This window comes from Saimiri boliviensis, chromosome 8 (assembly GCF_048565385.1).
Source record: "Saimiri boliviensis isolate mSaiBol1 chromosome 8, mSaiBol1.pri, whole genome shotgun sequence".
Classification (NCBI taxonomy): Eukaryota; Metazoa; Chordata; class Mammalia; order Primates; family Cebidae; genus Saimiri; species Saimiri boliviensis.
Genome location: NC_133456.1, coordinates 49356366 through 49377001, shown reverse-complemented (window position 1 = coordinate 49377001; position 20636 = coordinate 49356366). Strand labels below are relative to the sequence as shown.

Below are 20636 nucleotides of genomic sequence, written 5' to 3'. Positions count from 1 at the left end.
CCCCTCTCTCTCTTTAAGTATCTCATGGACTCAGAAATCTCTTTCATTCAGTGTGCTATAATTTATTACTTTCATAATTTTTTGATGCTCAAATTGTCCCAGATTTTCACAGTGGAAAGCCCTGCTCATCAGCTTCTGTGATTTTTCACATCTTCATTAGTCCCTGAACACTTGTTTTATAGCACCAGACTTCTTTGTATTTTCCCTCAAAGCAGCCATTTTTTTCCAAAGAAACTTGATTCCTTTACTAGGGAATGATATTTGGAAACTAAGATCTGGGTAATAGATGTGCTTATTACCACTTGGGTGTCTTGTTTCTAATCTATAATAATTCCTTAATATTATCAAATATTCAATCAATGGTCGATTTTCTACAAGTATTGAAATTCTACAAGTATTACCTAACTCTTTCTCTCTCTCTTTTCCAATCTTCTTTTTTTGTGTGTTAAAACCAGGACCCAAATAAGGTCAGTACCTGAAGTTGGTTGATATTTGCCCCTCTTATTTCTTCTTTATTTTCCTTAAAATAAATTTGTTCATGCACTGATTTTTATTCCCTTCTGGAGTATCCTATAGTTTGGATTTTGCTGATCACATCCCCATGGTGTGATTCAACATGTTCTTCTGCATCTAGTATGTCCTGTATGTTGGTTGTTAGATCCAGAGGGTTTCATTATTTTTTGGCAAGAATAGCTCATAAGGGATGCCACATATTTCCATCAGAAGGCAAATAATGCCTAGGTGATTCTTTGAATGGGATGTCAGCAACAATTAGTGATCACTGCTGAGATCCACTAACTTATTAGGACTGCAAAATAGTGATACTCAAATTCTACCTTCTTTATCTATTCTTTGGAATATCTGTAAGCAGACATTTTTCCTCATCAAATATTTGGTTATCCAAGCATACAGTTTGGATGGAAAAAGATAAGAATATTCTTAGTTTGGCCAGGCACGGTGGCTCATGCCTGTAACCCCAGGACTTTGGAAGGCTGAGGCGGGCGGATCACCTGAGGTCGGGAGTTCAAGACTAGCCTGGCCAAGATGATGAAACCCTGTCTCTACTAAAAATACAAAATGTAGCCAGGCATGGTGGCACATGCCTGTAATCCCAGCTACTTGGGAGACTGAGACAGGAGAATTGCTCAAACCTGGGAGGCAGAGGTTGCAATGAGCCAAGATCGTGCCAGCCTGCACAATAGAGCAAGATTCCTTCTCAAAAAAAAAAAAAAAAAAAAAAGAATATTATTACCTTTCTTTTTCAGACCAGTGAGTTGATTACCTAGAATTTTCCAAAAGTGACAAATAATTTCTTTATCATTATAAATTCATAAATTTAAACCTATTTCATATGCTTCAATTTGCTATAATTCTCTTCCTAATTATGTTCAAAGTGTCCCATATTTTGTCCGGGAAAAAAACCTGCTCAAGATTATTTCTGTACCCATTTGCTAATATTTAGCATACTTTCTGGTAAGACAAGATGTTCTAGGCTTGTGCTGTAAACTTTCTGCAATAGATTCTATAATCTTTCATTTACTCATGAAATTCTGGTTCCTTTTAATGAGAATGAAGATAAAGAGACCACATTCAGGACAGTAGAGGTATTCACTACTACGAAATTATCATTGTTTTTCATGTTATTTTAGGGAAAGGTCTACAAAATACTTTTTACAAAACAATAAAGTAGAGCATGTGTTCTTCCAATTCAAATCACCCAAGACTGCAGAACTTTTATAAAGCTCATCAGTCTTATTACATCCATCTATCTCTTTTATCCTATACCAAATGTCCCAGCTCTCAGCATCTCATTATCATATTATTTCCTATTTACTTTATCCCACATTACATGCTCTTCAGTTTGAAAACGGCACCTATATTACCACCAATAATATGACTATCAAAACCAGTTTAAGATTATTTTGTCCTTTTTGTTTTTCAGTTGGTCCTTTAGATATAATCCACTAGGAATATACAGAAAGCTTTAATATAATTAACTATAATTTAAACTTACTTGAAATAATTCCCCTCTCTGTGGTTATGCCACCAACTCAATATATTTAGATTGATTTGCTTTAGTTTGCTTCTGATTTTTGGAATCATTTTTAATTTAATTTTGTTTTATAATTACATAAAATATTTACATTGTTACAAAGTCAAATCTAAAAATCAAATTATGTTCAGAGAAATCTACCTTCTATCTCTGTCTCCTTTACACTATTTTCTACCTCCTAAATAATAATCACTATGTTTTGTCAACTATATATATATATATATATGTAACTATATATTATATATACAAACATAGATGTAATTTTTTTTTGAGACAGTCTTGCACTGTCACCCAGGGTGGAGTCCAATGGCATGATCTTGGCTCACTGAAATCTCCACCTTCCAGGTTCATGGTATTCTCCTGTCTCAGCCTCTGAGTAACTGGGATTACAGGTGCTCACCACCACACCCCAATAATTTTTTGTATGTTTATTAGAGATAGGTTTCCCTATGTTGGCCAGACTGGTATTGAACTCCTGATCTGGTGATCTGCCCACCTTGGCCTCCCAAAGTGCTGGGATTACAGGCATGAACCACCATGCCCAACCCAAACATAGGTGTATTTCTACCTCACTGTCTTAGTCTGTTTTGTGATACTGTAACAGAATATCATAGACTGAGTAATTTATAAAGAACACAAAATTATTTCTTAACAGTTCTGGAGGCTTGAAAGTCCAAGGTTGAGGGGCCCACATCTGGTGAAGGCCTTCTTACTGCATCATCCCATGGAATAAGGAAGAAGGCAAGCGATCACATGTGCACAAGAGAGGAAGTGGGCCAAATTCACCCATTTATTAGGAACCCACTCCATGATAACTAACCCCCCTCCCACAATAATGACATTAATTCATTCATTAAGAGCAGAGCCCTCAGGACCTAATCACCACTTAATGGTCCCAGCTCTCCACACTGTTGCATTGGGAACTAACTTTTCAATACATAGACTTTGGGAGACACATTAAAACCATAGTATCTACCCTTTAAAAGTGGTAACATGCAATACATACTATTTTACTCTATCTTTCTTTTTTTAAATATATAATACATATCCCAGAGGTCCTCTATAGAAGGTATGCCTCGTTCTCTTTACAGACTCATAGTAATTTACTATGCTGCTGTAACAAAGGTTATTTAACAAGTCCCTGCCCTACTGATGAACATTTGGAAAGCCCAATGTTTTGCTATCACACATAATGCTAGAATAAAGTTTTCAGTTATCCCCTCTACTTGAATGTCCAGTTTCCAATTTTACATGCTCCAAACTGAACTATTTCAATTTCTCCTCTAAATTCATTCCTCATCTGTTTTTACCACCTCAATAAATGGTGTCACCATGAATCCAATTGCTCAGGCCAAAAACCTAGGGATCATGACTGATATTCTTCTTTCTCATATATCCTGCATGTAAACTCTAATCTTTCTCCTGCTCGAAAACTTCCAAATGGCTCCCATCATTCTATTTGGTTAGAATAAAAACCAAAATCTTTATATGACCTTAAGTATTATCATAATGTAGCTTTTTATCACCTCTTTGATTTCATTTCCTCCATTGTTCCCTCTATCTTAGTCTGTCTCATGTGGCTATAATAGAATACCTAAGACTGGGAAATTTTTAAAGAAAAGTGGTTTATTTAGCTCGTGGTTCTGCAGGCTGGGAAGTTTAAGGGGAAAGTTCTGGCTTCTGGCTGGAAAAGCTCAAAAGGAAAGCAGACAGGTGAAGAGAGAAAACACAATGGATGCTCTGACTTTATAACAACCCACTCTTGCAGCAGTTAATCCATTTTCATAAGAACTAATCTAGTCTTGCCAGAGTAAGAACTAACTATTGTAAAAATACATGGAGCCATTCATGAGGGATCTACCCCTATGATCCAAACATCTCTCACTAGGCCCCACCTCCCAACACCACCATATTGGGAATCAAATTTCAACATAAGTTTTTTTAGGGACAATCATATCCAAACTATAGCACCTTCCTCACTGTAGCTTAGCAGCACCGGCTTCCTTGCTGTTCCTGGAAGATGCATCATGCCCACTACAGAATCTTTGCACTTGCTTCCCTGTGCCTAAAAGGCTCTTTACCCCAGATATTTTCCCAGATCACTCCCCCACTTCCTTAGGACACTGCTCAAATATTTTCATTTTGAGAGATATTCCTTCATCATGGAACTAAGACAGATCTCATTGCTCTATGGCTTTTGTGATTTTTTTTTTTTTTTGAGACAGAGTCTTACTCTATCACCAGGCTGGAGTGCAGTGGCATGATGTAAACTCACTGCAACCTCCGCCTCCTGGGTTAAAGTGATTCTCGTGCCTCAGCCTCCCAAGAAGCTGAGATTATAGGCATGCACCAACACATTCAGCTAATTTTTGTATTTTTAGTACATACAGGGTTTCACAATGTTAGCCAGGATGGTATCTATCTCCTGACCTTGTGATCCACCCACCTTGGCCTCCCAAAGTGCTAAGATTACAGGCATGAGCCACCATGCCCGGCTCTATGGCTTTTTATCCCTGTCGGTTTTTATAATAATACTTACCACTACTGACAATGCATTTTATATTTATGTGTTTATTCATTGATGCCTTCACCACTATAGTATAAACTCCTGAAGGACTGTCTATTCCATTAAGTATCTAGCCACTTAATTATTATCCCATGAATGAATAAATAAATGAATGAACATGATTGTCAGTGTCCAACTATTTTGAACTATTTGGTAATTTGGAATTTTCATGTGATTTGACTTTAAACAGGAAGTAAATTAGGTATTTAATAACTAATTTTACAAGGGATATAATTTTTAATGATTAGTTAAGAATAATTACAAATCTGTGCAAACCAATTGTAAAGAACAATAAAAGCTTTATTGCTGTTTCTTAATTGGTTTACAAAACTTCAGGGTCAAATTGTTCCTCTGATTGTTTTCCTTTAACCTTCCCCTGAAAAATCTGTCATAATACTCATGACAGTACAACGGCAGTAATACTTTGTGTCATGAAAAAAATCATTTAGTTTCTAAGAAAACAGACACTGGCTTTCAAAACAGTAAAATCATTAAGTGACTCATCCAATTTACTTACTGAGTGACTATTCAGTCAGTAAAGCTTAACAGATGAGCAGAAGCTCATTGTTAGTTTTTTTTCTTTATATCATCCTACCCTTAACACCAAAGAATTACAACATTCTGACACAAGAAAGAAATGACAGGTACATTGTATTTGTTTTTATTTCCGATGAGGAAAATCTTACTGTAAAATTTCTATCCAGAGAGCTAAGAGAACTATCTTTAAGAAACAACACATGCACATCCACTTATTTGAACGAGTCAGAAAGCCAGGAGTCAGCTTGGAAATGCCTCATCCCCATTCCCTGCACTCTCCTCCACTCAATCAGTCACAGAATCCTAGCTGTTTTATTTACTAAATATGTCTCAAGGTCATCAGTTTGTGGTGTCAGACAGCCACTGCCTCAATCCTCTTACTTGGATTAGAAAATAGTTCCCAGAAAGGTCTTCTCACATTCACCCATTTTCCTTCAGATCTATTCTCCAGTTTACAACAGTGTGATATTCTAATATGTAAATCCAGTAGTACCATGGTTTCTGTTACTTTTTGGAGGAAGATCCTGGTTCTTAATATGATCTAAAGGCCACGTGTATTTGGTCTCTGCCTAACTCCCCTACTTCGTTTTGAATCATTCTTGCCTTAGATTTTTCCACTGGAGTCACACCATTCTCCTGTTAGTTCCTTGAAAACAGCAAACTCTTTCTTGCCTCAGAGCCCTGCCATACATAAGAGGCTCTGATTTCAAGTCAAAGACCATTTCATTGGGGAAGCTGTCTTAGTCCCTCCAGAGTAAGAGAGGTCCTCCTGTTACAAATCCTCATAGTTCACTGAACTTTTCCATCCCAACTCATGTCACAAGTACAGATTTGATTTGCTCATTTGTTTAATATTTCTCTTTTATATTAGTGTAAGCACCCTGGAGCAGGAACCACAGTCTTGATGCTCACCATTATATCCCAACACCTAATATAAAATCCAGCATATGAGATTCAATAAATATTTATTGTATGATGATGAATAATTGGGGTACATTTGAGAGCATTTTTAGAGCATCTCTGAAAACTGGAATGGGGTCCCAGAAAAATGTTAAAGAATTATTACCATGGAGAATCTTAAAAACAGGATATTTTATACATGACTAGAACTGTACTATCCAATATGGTAGCAATTAGCTGCATGTGGCTATTGAGCTCTTACAATGTGGCTAGTCCTGAGGTGTGCTATAAGTATGAAAGGCACAAAATATTACAGACTTGGTGAAAAAAAGAAGTAAAATTTCTCATTAACAATTTTTTACAAGATTATATATTGAAATAACATTTTAGATATAGTGGAATAAACAAAATATATTGACAAAATTAATTTTATCTCTTTCTACTATTTTTAATGTGACTACTAAAAATTTTTATGTGGCTCATGCTGCATTTCTACTAGATCTTAATGGTCTATGATATTTTAGGACCTCTATGGTTTGAATATTTGTGTTCCCTCCAAAATTCATGCTGGAACTAAATCCCCAATGCAGCTGTGTTAAAAAGCGGGTCCTTTAGGAGGAGATTAGGCCATGCCAGTTCCATTTTAATGGATGGGCTTAGTGCCGTATAAAAGGGCTGGAGAAAAATTGAGCTAGGCCCTTTTTTGCCCTTCCATCCCTTCAGCCATGTAAGGACATTGTGTTTGTTCCCTTGGGAGGACACAGTTACAAGCTGCCATCTTGGAATCAAAGAGTGAGTCCTTACAGACACTGAATCTGCTGGCACCTTGATCTTGGGCTTCCCAACCACCACAACTATGAGAAATAAATTTCTGTTATTTATAAGTTACTCAGTCTAAGGTATTTTAGCACAGCAATAGTCTTAGTCCATTCCATAGCAACAGTAATAGACTAAGACAAGGACAATATTGCCTGAAGCTGGGTATGACAGTGGAACACACCATTAACCTGAGTTCTGATACTGCAAAAAGTTGTAAAGAATCTTCTTGTGTTAGTAATGTGTTTCTGTTTTACCAATAGCCTCACTTGACTGTGTCTGTGCTACTTTACCACATATTCAAATATTTGCTCAATATATTGCCCTCCTTGGTCAAATAGGCTTTTCAGACTGAATTTCAAAGCCCTTCTTCATGGTTTTATTTAATCAGTGTCCTAAAAGGTTGCAAAAAGTTTGCAAAGTTTAGCCTTCTTACTTTACTGAATGCTAAAGGGTCAGTTTGTTGATAGAAGGTTTGGCATAAAGTTTGGCACGATGAATCATTTTTACTTGAAGAAACTGGAAACCAGACATTGAAAGTAGCACTTGTGTCTAGAACTGTCAATACAGGATTTTATGGATTCTCTTCATATTTCTCAAAGTTTCTTCCCTTTTGGAGCTTTCTTTTTATTCTTACAGCAATTTATGCATATCATTTTTTTAATGAAAGCAAATTTATTAAGAAAGTAAAGGAATAAAAGAATGGCTACTCTATAGAAGAGAAGCCCTAAGGGCTGCTGGTTACCCATTTTTATGTTTTTTCCTGATAATATGCTAAACAAAGGGTGGATTATTCATGCTTCCCCTTTTTAGACTATAGGGTAACTTCTTGATGTTGCCCTAGCATTTGTAAACTGTCATGGCGCTGGTGGGGGTGTAGCAGTGAGGACAACCAGAGGTCACTCTCGTGGCCATTTTGGTTTTGGTAGGTTTAAGTGGGCTTCTTTGCTGCATCCTGTTTTATTAGCAAGGTCTTTATGACCTGAATTTCGTGCTCTCCTCCTGTGACTTAGAATGCCTTAACCATCTTGGAATGCAGCCCAATAGGTTTCACCCTCACTTTACCCAGCTCCTGCTTAAGAAAAAGTTGCTCTGGTTCACAGGCCTCTGACATATCCTGCCCCCCACCCCTTTTATATGAGAACTGTTAATCCTAAAGGTTACAAGGGAACAAAGATCTGTCTTTTGTAACTTCTTCAGGCTGAATAGAGGTGGTAATATTCTTGGCTAACCATGAGGGTCTCTTGCATTCAGGGTAGAGAGGAGTTCAGTCAGAAAGCATCAGTATGGTAAGGTCCATTTATAACTCTCGAGTTTCGGCAAAAGGTGATATCTGGAAGATTAATAATTGTATAATTTAAGAAAACATTTACTAAGCTTGTCCTATATTCCTACAAAGAGTATAATAGCAATATATTCCACAAGAGTACAGCAAAATAAGTGAAGTAATCCCAAGTAAACTAAATTTAGAAGGCTTTTCATGAACGGGGCAACAGTTGGAACTAAGCTGATATGGGGTCGTTAGCTGATTGTAATGTGCCCAGAATTAGAATACTGATCCAGATTTTTACATTACCCATCTCTCTTGTTTCTTCTGAGCAACAGTCAGAAATCACTGGTTGGTTTACAGGAATAAGGAGGGTTAGCCTAAATTGCAGAAACAAACTTAAAAACAGCTGAGACTAGAATCTAATAACAGGTGTTCTTGAAACATAACATTTCTCTCTCCTGTTTCCTAGTTTAAAGACAAATCATGGTAAGACTAATTTGCTTCATTATACTTGGCCTGATTATTCGTACAACATGCAGCAAGTATAATTATTTTTTACATGGGCTCTTTTTTAATTGGCTTTGATGGAACTATCTCATAGAAGGAATCTTAGATAAGATTTTTTTAAAGCTGAGCCCTACCATTGGTTTGTACCCTCAAGTATCTATGAATTGGGTAAATTCCTCTCTTTTTGAGGTTCCAGGATAACTTGGGGCTCCTGGGTCTATGAGAAAGTGACATTCTTTACTTACCATAGGTTAAAAACCCTGTACAGGGACTGTGTAAGCAAGGTATGAGGCCAGTTCCCCACAAAGGGCTTTTATTGGCTCTACAAATCAAGTTTGATTCCTTAAAGGAAAGCACACCATTCCATTTAAAGCCTTGGTAAAATAACCAGTTTCTCTAATTGTGTCCTGTTACAATAGAAAACAGATTTTATTGCATCTATGCAAATAACTATATTGCAGTAAGTTAAGAATCTCACAACTAGTTTCCAAATTCTGGAGAAATCAGGTAGAGGGAAACAAATATGTTCCAAATTTTGCTCATAGCAGTATACTTTACTCAATTCCTACAAGCTGCAAATAGCTCAAAAGTTTCCTTGACTCTGAAAAATAAAACAAAGGATCAGCAACATTTTAAGCAGAGTTTAAAATATTACTTGGGTTTTCTATTGCTTCAATTAATTCAGTTAACTCCTGGTCTAGTTGATATTCATGAACATCCCAGGAAGAAAGGGAGGAAGTCAAATTGTCTCTATTTGCAGATGACATGATTGTATATTTGGAAGACTCCATCGTTTCAGCCCAAAATCTCCTGAAAATGATAAGCAACTTCAGCAAAGTCTCAGGATACAAAATCAATGTGCAGAAATCACAAAGCATTCCTATACAACAATAACAGACTTAAAGAGAGCCAAATCAAGAATGAACTGCCATTCACAGTTGCTAAAAAGAGAATAAAATATCTAGGAATACAAGTAGCAAAGGATGTAAAGGACCTCTTCAAGGAGAACTACAAGCCACTTCTCAAGGAAATAAGACAGGACACAAACAGATGGAAAAATAGTTCATGCTCATGGTTAGGAAGAATCAATATCGTGAAAATGGCCATACTGCTCAAAGTAATTTATAAATTCAATGCTATCCCCATCAAGCTACCAATGATCCTCTTCACAGAAGTGGAAAAAAACACCTTAAATTTCATACGGAACCAAAAGAGAGCCTGCATAGCCAAGTCAATTCTAAGCAAAAAGAACAAAGCTGGAGGCATCACGCTACCTGACTTCAAACTATACTACAAGGCTACAGTAATCAAAACAGCATGGAACTGGTACCAAAACAAAGATATAGACCAATGGAACAAAACAGAGGCCTCAGAGGCAGTATCACACATCTACAATCAGCTGATCTTTGTCAAACCTGACAAAAACGAGCAGTGGGGAAAGGATTCCCTGTTTAATAAATGGTGTTGGGAAAACTGGCTAGCCATGTGCAGAAAGCACAAACTACATCCCTTCCTGACACCTTACACTAAAATTAACTCCAGATGGATTAAAGACTTAAACATAGGACCTAATACCACAAAAACCCTAAAAGAAAATCTAGGCAAAACCATTCAGGACATAGGCATAGGCAAGGACTTCATGACTAAAACACCAAAAGCATTGGCAACAAAAGCCAAAATAGACAAATGGGATCTAATTAAACTCCAGAGCTTGTGTACAGCAAAAGAAACAATCATTAAATTGAACCGGCAACAAACAGAATGGGAAAAAATGTTTGCAATCTACCCATCTGACAAAAGGCTAATATCCAGAATCTACAAAGAACTAAAACAGATTTACAAGGAAAAAAAACAAAGAAACCCATTCAACAGTGGGCAAAGGACATGAACAGACACTTTTCAAAAGAAGACATTTATGAGGCCAACAAACATATGAAAAAATGCTCATTATCACTGGTCATTAGAGAAATGCAAATCAAAACTACATTGAGATACCATCTCATGCCAGTTACAATGGTGATCATTAAAAAATCTGGAGACAACAGATGCTGGAGAGGATGTGGAGAAATAGGAACACTTTTACGTTGTTGGTGGGAGTGTAAATTAGTTCAACCATTGTGGAAGACAGTGTGGCGATTCCTCAAGGACCTAGAAATAGAAATTCCATTTGACCCAGCAATTCTATTACTGGGTATATAGTCAAAGGATTATAAATCATTCTATTATAAAGACACATGCACATGTATGTTCACTGCAGCACTGTTTACAGTAGCAAAGACCTGGAACCAACCCAAATACCCATGGATGATACACTGGACAAAGAAAATGTGGCACATATACACCATGGAATACTATGCAGCCACAAAAAGGATGAGTTCATGTCCTTTGTAGGGACATGAATGAACCTGGAAACCATCATTCTCAGCAAACTGACGCAAGAGCAGAAAGGCAAATACCACATGTTTTCACACATAAGCAGGTGTTGAACAATGAGAACACATGGACACAAGGAGGGGAGCATCACACACTGGGGTCTGTTGAGGGAATTAGGGGAGGGACTGCAGGGGGTAGGCAGTTAGGGAGGGATAACATGGATAGAAATGCCAAATATAGGTGATGAGAATGGAGGCAGCAAACCACATTGGCATGTACGTACCTATGCAATGATCCTCCATGTTCTGCTCATGTACCCCAGAACCTAAAGTGCAATAAAATATATTTTTAAAAAAAGTCAAGACCCATTGGTGTGCTGTATTCAGGAGACCCATCTCACATGGAAAGACATACATACACTCAAAATAAAAAGATGAAGAAATATTTACCAAGCTAATGTAAAGAAAAAAAAAAGTCTCTGATAAGCAGACTTTAAACCAACAAAAATCAAAAAGACAAAGAAGAACATTACAAAATGGTAGAATGGTAAAAGATTCAATGCAACAAGAAAAGATAACTATACTAAATATACATGCACCTAATACAGGAGCACCAAGATTCATAAAACAAGTTCTTAGAGACCAACAAAGAGACTTAGACTCCGACACAATACTAGCAGGAGATTTTAACCTCCACTGTCAACAATGGACAGATCAACAAGACAGAAAATTAATAAGGATATTCAGGACTTGAACTCAGCTCTGGACCAAACAGACCTAATAGATATCTACAGAACTCTCCATCCCAAATCAACAGAATATATATTCTTCTCAGCATCACATTGCAGTTATTCTAAAATCAACCACATAACTGGAAGTAAAACTCTCCTCAGCAAATGCAAAAGAATGGAAATCATAACAAACAGTCGCTCAGACCATAGTGCAATTAAATAAGACTCAGGATTTAAAACTCACTTAAAACCACACAACTACAAGGAAATTGAATAACCTGCTCCTGAATGACTCCTGGGTAAATACCAAAATTAAAAAAGAAAGAATGGGAAATAAAGAAGCTCTCTAAAACCAATGAGAACAAAAAGACAATGTACCAGAATCTCTGGGACACAGCTAAAGCAGTGTTTAGAGGGAAATTTATAGCACTGCCCACATCAGAAAGCAGGAAAGGTCTAAAATAGACACTAACATCACAATTTAAAAAAAAACTATATAAGTAAAAGCAAACAAGTTCAAAAGGCAGCAGAAGACAAGCAATAAGATCACAGCAGAACTGAAGGATATAGAGACATGAAAAGCCCTTCAAAGAATCAATGAATCCAGGAGTTGGTTTTAAAAAAATATTAACAAAATAGATCAAATAGATTAACAAAATAGACTGCTAGCTGGACTAATACAAAAGAAAAGAGAAAAGAATCAAGTAGACAGTATGAAAAATGATAAAAAGGATATCACCACTGATCCCACAGAAATACTGTCTACCATCGGAGAAGACTACAAACACCCCTATACAAATAAACTGGAAACTCGAGTGGAAATGGATAAATTCCTGGACAAATACACCCTCCCAAGACTAAACCAGGAAGAGATCAAATTCCTGAATAGACCAATAACAAGTTCTGAAATTGAGACAGTAATTAATAGCCTACCAACCAAAAACTTCCCAAGACCAGACAAATTCACAGCCGATTCCACCAGAGATACAGAGGAGGTGGTACCACTCCTGAAACTGTTCAAAACAGTACAAAAAAAGGGACTCCTCCCTAATTCATGTTATGAGGCCAGAATCATCCTGATACCAAAACCTGGCAGAGACACAACAAAGAAAGAAAATTTCAAGCCAATATCCCTGATGAACATCGATGCAAACTTTTCAATAAAATACTGGCAAACTAAAATCCAGCAGCACATCAAAAAGCTTATCCACCACAATTGAGTTGGCTTCATCCCAGGGTTGCAAGGCTGGTTCAACATATGTGAATCAATAAACATAATCCATCACATAAACAGAAGCAATGGCAAAAACCACATGATTCCCTCAATAGAGGCAGAGAAGGCTTTCGATAAAATTCAACATCGCTTCATGCAAAAAACTCTCAATAAACTAGTTATTGATGGAACATATCTCAAAATAATAAGAGCTATTTATGACAAACCTACAGCCAATATCATACTGAATGGGCAAAAACTGGAAGCATTCCCTTTGAAAACCAGCACAAGACAAGGATGTCCTCTCTCAAGACTCTTATTCAACATAGTATTGGAACTTCTGGCCAGGGCAATCAGGCAAGAGCAAGAAATAAAGCACATTTGAAAGGGAAGAGAGCAAGTCAAATTGTCTCTGAGTGCAGATGACATGACTCTATATTTAGAAAACTCTATCATTTCATATCAAAAACTCCTTAACCTGATAAGCAATTTCAGCAAAGTCTCAGAATACAAAATCAGTGTGCAAAAATAACAGGCTTTCCTATACACCAATAACAGACAAGTAGCCAAGTCATGAGTGAACTCCCCTTCACAATTGCTATTAAAATAAAACACCCAGGAATACAACTTACAAGGGATGTGAAGGGCCTGTTCAAGGAGAACTACAAACCACCACTCAAGAAAATAAAAGAGGACACAAACAAATGGAAAAACATTCCATACTCATGGAAAGGATGAATCAATATTGTGAAAATGGCCATACTGCCCAAAGTAATTAATAGATTCAATGCTATTCCCATCAAGCTGCCATTGGCCTTTTTCACAAATTTAGAAAAAACTACTTTAAGTTTCATATGGAACCAAAACAGAGCCTGTATAGCCAACACAATCCTAAGTAAAGAGAACAAAGCTGGAGGCATCATGATACCTGAATTCAAACTATACTGCAAGGCTACAGTAATTAAAACATCATGGTATTGGTACCAAAACAGATGTATAAACCAATGGAACAGAACAGAGACCTCAGAAATAACACCACATATCTACAACCATCTGATCTTTGACAAACCTGACAAAGACAAGTGATGGGGAAAGGATTCCTATTCAATAAATAAAATCAGGAAAACAGGCTAGCCCTATTCAGAAAACTGAAACTGGACCCTTTCCTTACACCTTATACAAAACTTAAGATGGATTAAAGACTTAAATATAAAACCCAAAACCATAAACACACTATAAGAAAACTTAGGAAATACCATTCAGGACATAAGCATGGACAAAGACTTAACAACTAAAACACCAAAAGCACTTGCAACAAAAGCCAAAATTGACAAATGGCATTTAATTAAGATAAAGAGCTTCTGCACAGCAAAAGAAACTAGCATCAGAGTGAACCAACAACCTACCAAATGAGATAAAATTTTTGCAATTTACCCATCTGACAAAGGTCTAATACCAGAATCAACAAGGATTTTGAACAAATTTACAAACAACAACAACAACAACAACAACAAAACCCAAACAATCACATCAAAATGTGGGCAAAGAATATGAACAGACACTTATCAAAATAAGACACTTCTCAAAAGAAGACATTTATGTGGCCAACAAACATGTGAAAAAAAGTTCATCATCACTGGTCATTAGAGAAATGCAAATCAAAACCACAATGAGGTACCATCTCACACCAGTTAGAATGGTGATTATTAATAGGTCAGGAAATAACAGATGCTGGAGAGGATATGGAAAAACAGGAATGCTTTGACACTGTTGGTGGAAGTGTAAATTAGTTCAACCATTGTGGAAGTCAGCATGATGATTCCTCAAGGATCTAGAATCAGAAATACCATTTGACCCAGCAATCCCATTACTAGGTATGTACCCAAAGAATTATAAATCATTCTACTATAAAGACACATAAACACATGTGTTTTGCTGCTGCACTGTTTACAATAGCAAAGACTTGGAACCAACCCAATGCCCATCAATGATAGACTGATAAAGAAAATGTGGTACATATATACCACTGAATACTATGCAGCCATAAAAAAGAATGAATTCATGTCTTTTGCAGGAACATGGATGAAGCTGAAAGCCATCATTCTCAGCAAACTAACACAGGAACAGAAAACTAAACACTGCATGTTCTCACTAATAAGTGGGGGATGAACAATGAGAACACATGAACACAGGGAGGGGAACATCACACAGGTTGTTGAGGGACAAGGGGAGGGAGAGCATTAGGACAAATACCTAATGTATGCATGGCTTAAAACCTAGATGAGAGGTTGATAGGTGCAACAAACAACCATGGACATGTACAGCTACGAAACAAACTGGTACATTCTGCACATGTATCCCAGAACTTAAAGTAAAATATAAACAAAAAGAGTGGCCTCTAACCCACTCTGTCTTACGAGAGACTCTCATTCCCCTAAGTTGGGCCTCTAACCTAAACCCATTCTTTACCCAGGTATATGCACCCCACTTACCCAAAGTCAGCCAACTGATGGGTGCAGACAATATTCCTTTGAGTCAGGGGTCTCTTCAGCATTGTACCTTCAATGGTTCGCCAGCTATATGTTACAGGACCCCAACATTTACCCAAAGGTAGCTGTTGGGTCATGGTTTCTGCACTGTTACCGCTTTTGTGGTCACTAGAAGTATGTCACAGGAAAGGGCCCTGATCCAGATCCCAAGAGAGGGTTCTTGGATCTCACACAAGAAAGAATTCAGGGCAAGGCTGCAGTGCAAAGTGAAAGCGAGATTATTAAAGAGGTAAAGGAATAAAAGAATGGCTACTCCATAGAGCAGCCACTTATGTCATTCTTATACACTGTCTTCTTCTTAAGATCCTGAGGCTAGTGAACATATGGATTTATTTTGCTATCTCCAACATCTAACCTAGCACACTGCTTTGCACAAGGTAGATACTCGAAATATATTTTTTTGAATTTGTTGAATGAATGAACTTTTCCTCATTCTGATCATTCCCTGACTCTAAGCTCAGCACTTACTAGAATTTAACTTATAGGTTTGTACTTAATGGGATTGTTTTAGGACCATTTCATGAGTATGTATTTTGAGTGGCTAATACAATGAGAGAGTCTTTAACTTCCTTATAATGCCTATATCAATTATTTAAACATTTGAGAGATTCGATAAATGATAACCAACCAACAAATTATAATCCTAAGACCAAACGCTATCTCCCATACAGGTGAAAGACTAGACCAGGGATTGCTGTTAGCATACCAACTACCTGGTCAACAGGCTAAGCTTATGTATAAAACTATTATTTATACAATTTGGTGAGCATGCCTCCAAAATGTAAGCTATAGTAATTTAGTATAAGCTGTATAAGCTGCTACCACTAAAATCTGAAGGCAAAATGATTTCTTTTGCAAACAAACTTTATAAGACATAAAGATGACTGAAAAACTACATCAAGAGTGTACTGAAAAACTTTTCTTAGCCAGTTAGGTCTAGGTGAACAGAGCAACGAAGTAGTAGCATGTACCTGAGGCACTAATATAAACAACCTTCATGTTTGACCAGCAGCAACCAAGCCCTTGTTGCTGCACAAGGACACCGAGAGACACAGCAGCATGCCTGCTGACTGCCAGAAATCAACATGAGAAGACAGATAACCTTGGTACCTGGCAGCCCATGAGAGTTGCTTTGTTTCAGCAAAAGCATCAGGCAGCCTTAATAGGTGAAGGGCAGTGAAGCAAACAGTCACAGTTTTAGAAATTTTGCCAATCAGAGGGCAGTCCAAATGCACTCTTGAGCTGGATCAACATGAATCTGAATATTAACTGCTCAGATATTAGTAAATTGCCAATTCAGTTTTGGGGATTTCAACTCTCATCAAGGAGTCACAACCACAAGGCAGAAGAAATTTTTCATTACAGAATATTTTTCTTTCACATGGATAGCCCAGGAAATAATGTCAGCAAGATAACTTTTAATCATAACAGGTTAACAAGTATGTGCATGTGTGTGTGCATGTGTGCATGTGTGTGTGTACGCCCTGGGCTTTATAAACTTGAATAATCAACATATGTATATATAAATGGCTGACCTGGTCTGTGCTTGGTTCATTATTACTTTTATCCTTAGTGACCACAAAGTACCTTAGCAATTGTCTAGAGAAAACATATACAGAAAAATTGCAACCTCATTTCAGTAATTGTCAGTGAGTCATAGGCATTGTAGCAATCACAACCTCTAGCCATTCCAGTTTTCTATAAACAAAGAAATATTCAATTGGCCAACTGATGTGGATTCAACTAGGGTATAAACATTATCTGTGTGCTACCACATTTTCTTGCTAAGAACTACAATTCGCCACTTCCCAAATAACCAATGGTGCAAAGAGGTCCCAGGCAAACAAAAGCCTATTTAACCTTTAATGGGGCTGAGATGCTACAGAAGAAGAAAACAAGAGATAAATAGGGAAGGGGCAGAAAGGAAAATTGAGATATTAGAGAGCAATGACAATATGTAGGAAAATTCCAAGGGGAATTATTAAGATATGAGTTATTAACAATATCAAATTATCTGAGAACATAAGTACAATTTGTATAATGTTTCCATGGGGAAATGTGTCTGAAATGATTTTCTGAAATAAACTCTGCTTTAAATCATTTTTTGCCTAGAAAAAAAAAAAATAAAATGAAGGGTAGCAGAGAGGGTAGTTAGGGCTCATTTAAAAAAAAAAAAAAAGAAGAAAACAAGGAATTCATGTATTCAGTAACTGCTTATTAGGGAGATAGGCAAGTAAACAATGCATTTTGTTTGCTAAGTGCTTTAACAGGATATGGGTGCAATGGGAGCACAAAGGAGGGGCATCTAACCAATCTTGATGGGGGTAGAAAGGTGGTCAAGGAAGACGTGGGGGAATGACTTGAGAGAACTGAAAGAAGGTGAAGGGCAGACAAGAGAATTGTAGGCAAAAAATAAAATATTTCTGGAGGCAAGAGAAAATATAAGTTTAGAAGAACAAGCTGACAACAGATGAGGCCTGACAAATAATCCAGGCTCAGGCATGGCTTGTGAATCCAGATTAGAATTTTGTGTTTTAGACTAAGGACAGCTGGAGCAATTGAAGGAAGGGATTTCTTCCCATTTGCATTTGGAAGTCATCCAAGCAGCATGTGGAGAACTGATTAGTGGGGAACAAGATTAGAGGCAGAGAACACAATTAGAAGGCTATTGTCATAATCCTGCTGAGAAATAAAGGGTTTCAGAGAGGATAAACATAAATAGAAGGGCTTGAGTGCTATTAAGAAGTAGAATCAGTAATTGTTGATGTGGCTTCTTATTTGAGAAATAAGAGTCAAGAAAGACTTTCCCTCCACTCCTGGGTTTCTGATTTTAGCTACAGGGAGATCATGGTACTTTTCACCAAAAGAAGCATCAAAGAGGAGGTCCTGCTTGAGGAGGCAGATGTAGAGTTTAGTTTTGGATGTATGTACCCGGGTTACTTAAGGCACATTCAAGTGTTGTATGCAGGGGGCAGAGAGATACCTGTGGCTAAGGCCCATGAGAGATGTCTAGGCTTGAAACCCAAATTTTTAAGCCATAGGAATAGTAGTTGAAGATCAATTTCCCCCAGAAATGTATGTGATATGAGATGGGGATCTAGATCAGAACCCCGAAGAATATGTAAAGAGGAATAGCCATAATAATTGGAGGAAAAAATAAAAGATGTCACTGAAGCAAAATAAAATGAGAATTTCAAGAAGGGGAGGGTGATCAACAAGGATGATCAAGTAAGGTGAAGACTGGTAAGTACCCACTGGATTTAGTTACAAGGAGGCCATTGGCAACTTTGGTAAGAGCAATGTAGTGAAATAGTGCAAGATGATGGAAGCTGAATCATAGTGGATGAAGAAGTAGAAGGCAGGTGAGTAGACAGTTCTCAAGAGGTGTGCCAGTTAAGGGGCAAATAAATGTAATGAATGTATTTAGAGGCTAACATGGGTTTCAGGGAGGGCCTCTGTTTCATTTTGCTTTATTTCCATGGTCAAGTAAAGGAGGCAGTAAGAGAAAGGAAGAATTTGAAGATATAGCAGACAGAAGGGTAATCATGAGACTGGGTGGTTAGAAAAGAGGCAGAGAATGAGATTCAGAACCCAGGTGAAGATTAGCCTTACATAGGAATATGACCAAATCCTTCATGGGAGGAATAAGAGTAAAGGAGGAAAATACAAGAGAAGGACAGGTAAGATCATCAGTTGGTTGCTGAAGTTGAGCGTGGTTTTTTCTGATGATTTCTATTGTCTCCGTGCAGGAACAGATGAGCTCATCAGCTGCTAAGAGCCTAATAAGACTGCGTACTTTGGGCTGGTAGCACTTTGTTCTGGCCCATGGGCTCTAAGCTCTGAGATCTATGGACCGGTAGAAAATAGAGAATTGAAGAGAGTGAAGGCTCCTGTGAAACAAAGGACAATTGTTGGGGGAAGAGCCTGAGAGACCAGGAAGAATTGGATATTTAAACCTGATAATACAAAAGTAGTGCAATTCCAGGTGATGATAAAATCCAGCCCCGGGCCACTGCAGTAGGTGGCTAAAGTCAAGTGGAGATAACTATCGTGAGAGTTGATGAGGTTGCAGAATTGAGATATTACTGCTACTGGATGAATTGTTTACATAGGCATGGAAGACACCAGAACAATGGTACAAATTACAATGGAAAAAATAATGAATAGTTTTAATTAATAAATAAAATTAATTTAATTAATAAATATTGATGAATACCAAAATAAAATTAATTTAATTAATAAATTTTGATGAATACCAAAAAAGAAGTGCTTTAAAAAAGACGAAGGAATGAGATTTCTTAGAATACAAAAAACCAACCTAACATATCTCCAGTGAGCAAAGCTTTTTGAGCAATGAAACAACAGTGTTGCATGATAGCACAAAAAATAAATATCCGTAACTTCATATTCATGGATACCTACATGTAAACAAATGGTTCAATAAATAAAGAAATTGGGCTGTGTGGTAGCATATACCTATAATCCCAGCATTTTGTGAGGCCAAAGCAGGAGGATCGCTTGATGTCAGGAGTTCAAGACCGGCCTGGGCAGCATAGGGAGACTCCTCCTCTACAAAAAAAAAAAATTAAATTTAGCCAGGCATGGTGATGCATGCCTTTAGTCCTAGCTACTTGGAAGGGTGAGATAGGAGGATCTCTTGAGCCCAGGAGTTTGAGGTTATAGTGAAATATGATTGCCTCACTGCACTCCAACCTGGGTGACAGAGCAAGATCCTGTCTCTAAAAAAAATAAATAAATAAGTGAAAAACCTTTCATACAGAATAATTAAAAATAACAAATGCAGGAGGAATAAGGCAAATAGAAAATTACCCAGTAATATTTGCTTTGGCAAGATTTGTGGACGAATACTAAAAGTAGTAAGCAAAATATCAAAGAGACACAGGGTCTTCATATAGTCTCAGTCTTTCCCCAATACATTTACTGTGGTAGTTTTAACATATATCCCCAAGTTTTTTTTATATTACTGCCTCCAAGAGGTAGAATTTCTACCTCTAATTCTCCTCCTTTTTAACGTAGGCTACACTTAGTGATTCACTTCTAACCATACACGTATTAAAAGACAAAATGTAGCAACTTTGTAGTGGGAAAACTTGGCACACAT

The 20636-nt window shown here is 37.2% G+C and overlaps 1 protein-coding gene across 11 annotated transcripts in view; it reads right to left on the bottom strand.

Moving 5' to 3' along the window:
* LOC120367205 (protein GVQW3-like) overlaps window positions 1-20636 on the bottom strand; it is a 693292-nt gene that overhangs the window by 638238 nt on the left and 34418 nt on the right. For 7 of the 11 annotated variants that reach the window (XR_012518800.1, XR_012518797.1, XR_012518798.1 and 4 more), the window contains 2 exons: window positions 19991-20083; window positions 11306-11347 (listed from right to left, as the gene is read on the bottom strand). Coding sequence is in view for 3 of the 11 variants with exons in the window: in XM_074404472.1 (XP_074260573.1) it covers window positions 11306-11347; window positions 19991-20083 (135 nt within the window). In the remaining 8 variants the exon portion in view is untranslated. Of the gene's footprint in view, window positions 1-1030; window positions 11348-19853; window positions 20084-20636 lie in introns of those variants that run through there. The other 4 variants (XR_012518801.1, XM_074404471.1, XM_074404470.1 and 1 more) reach the window with 4 other exon arrangements.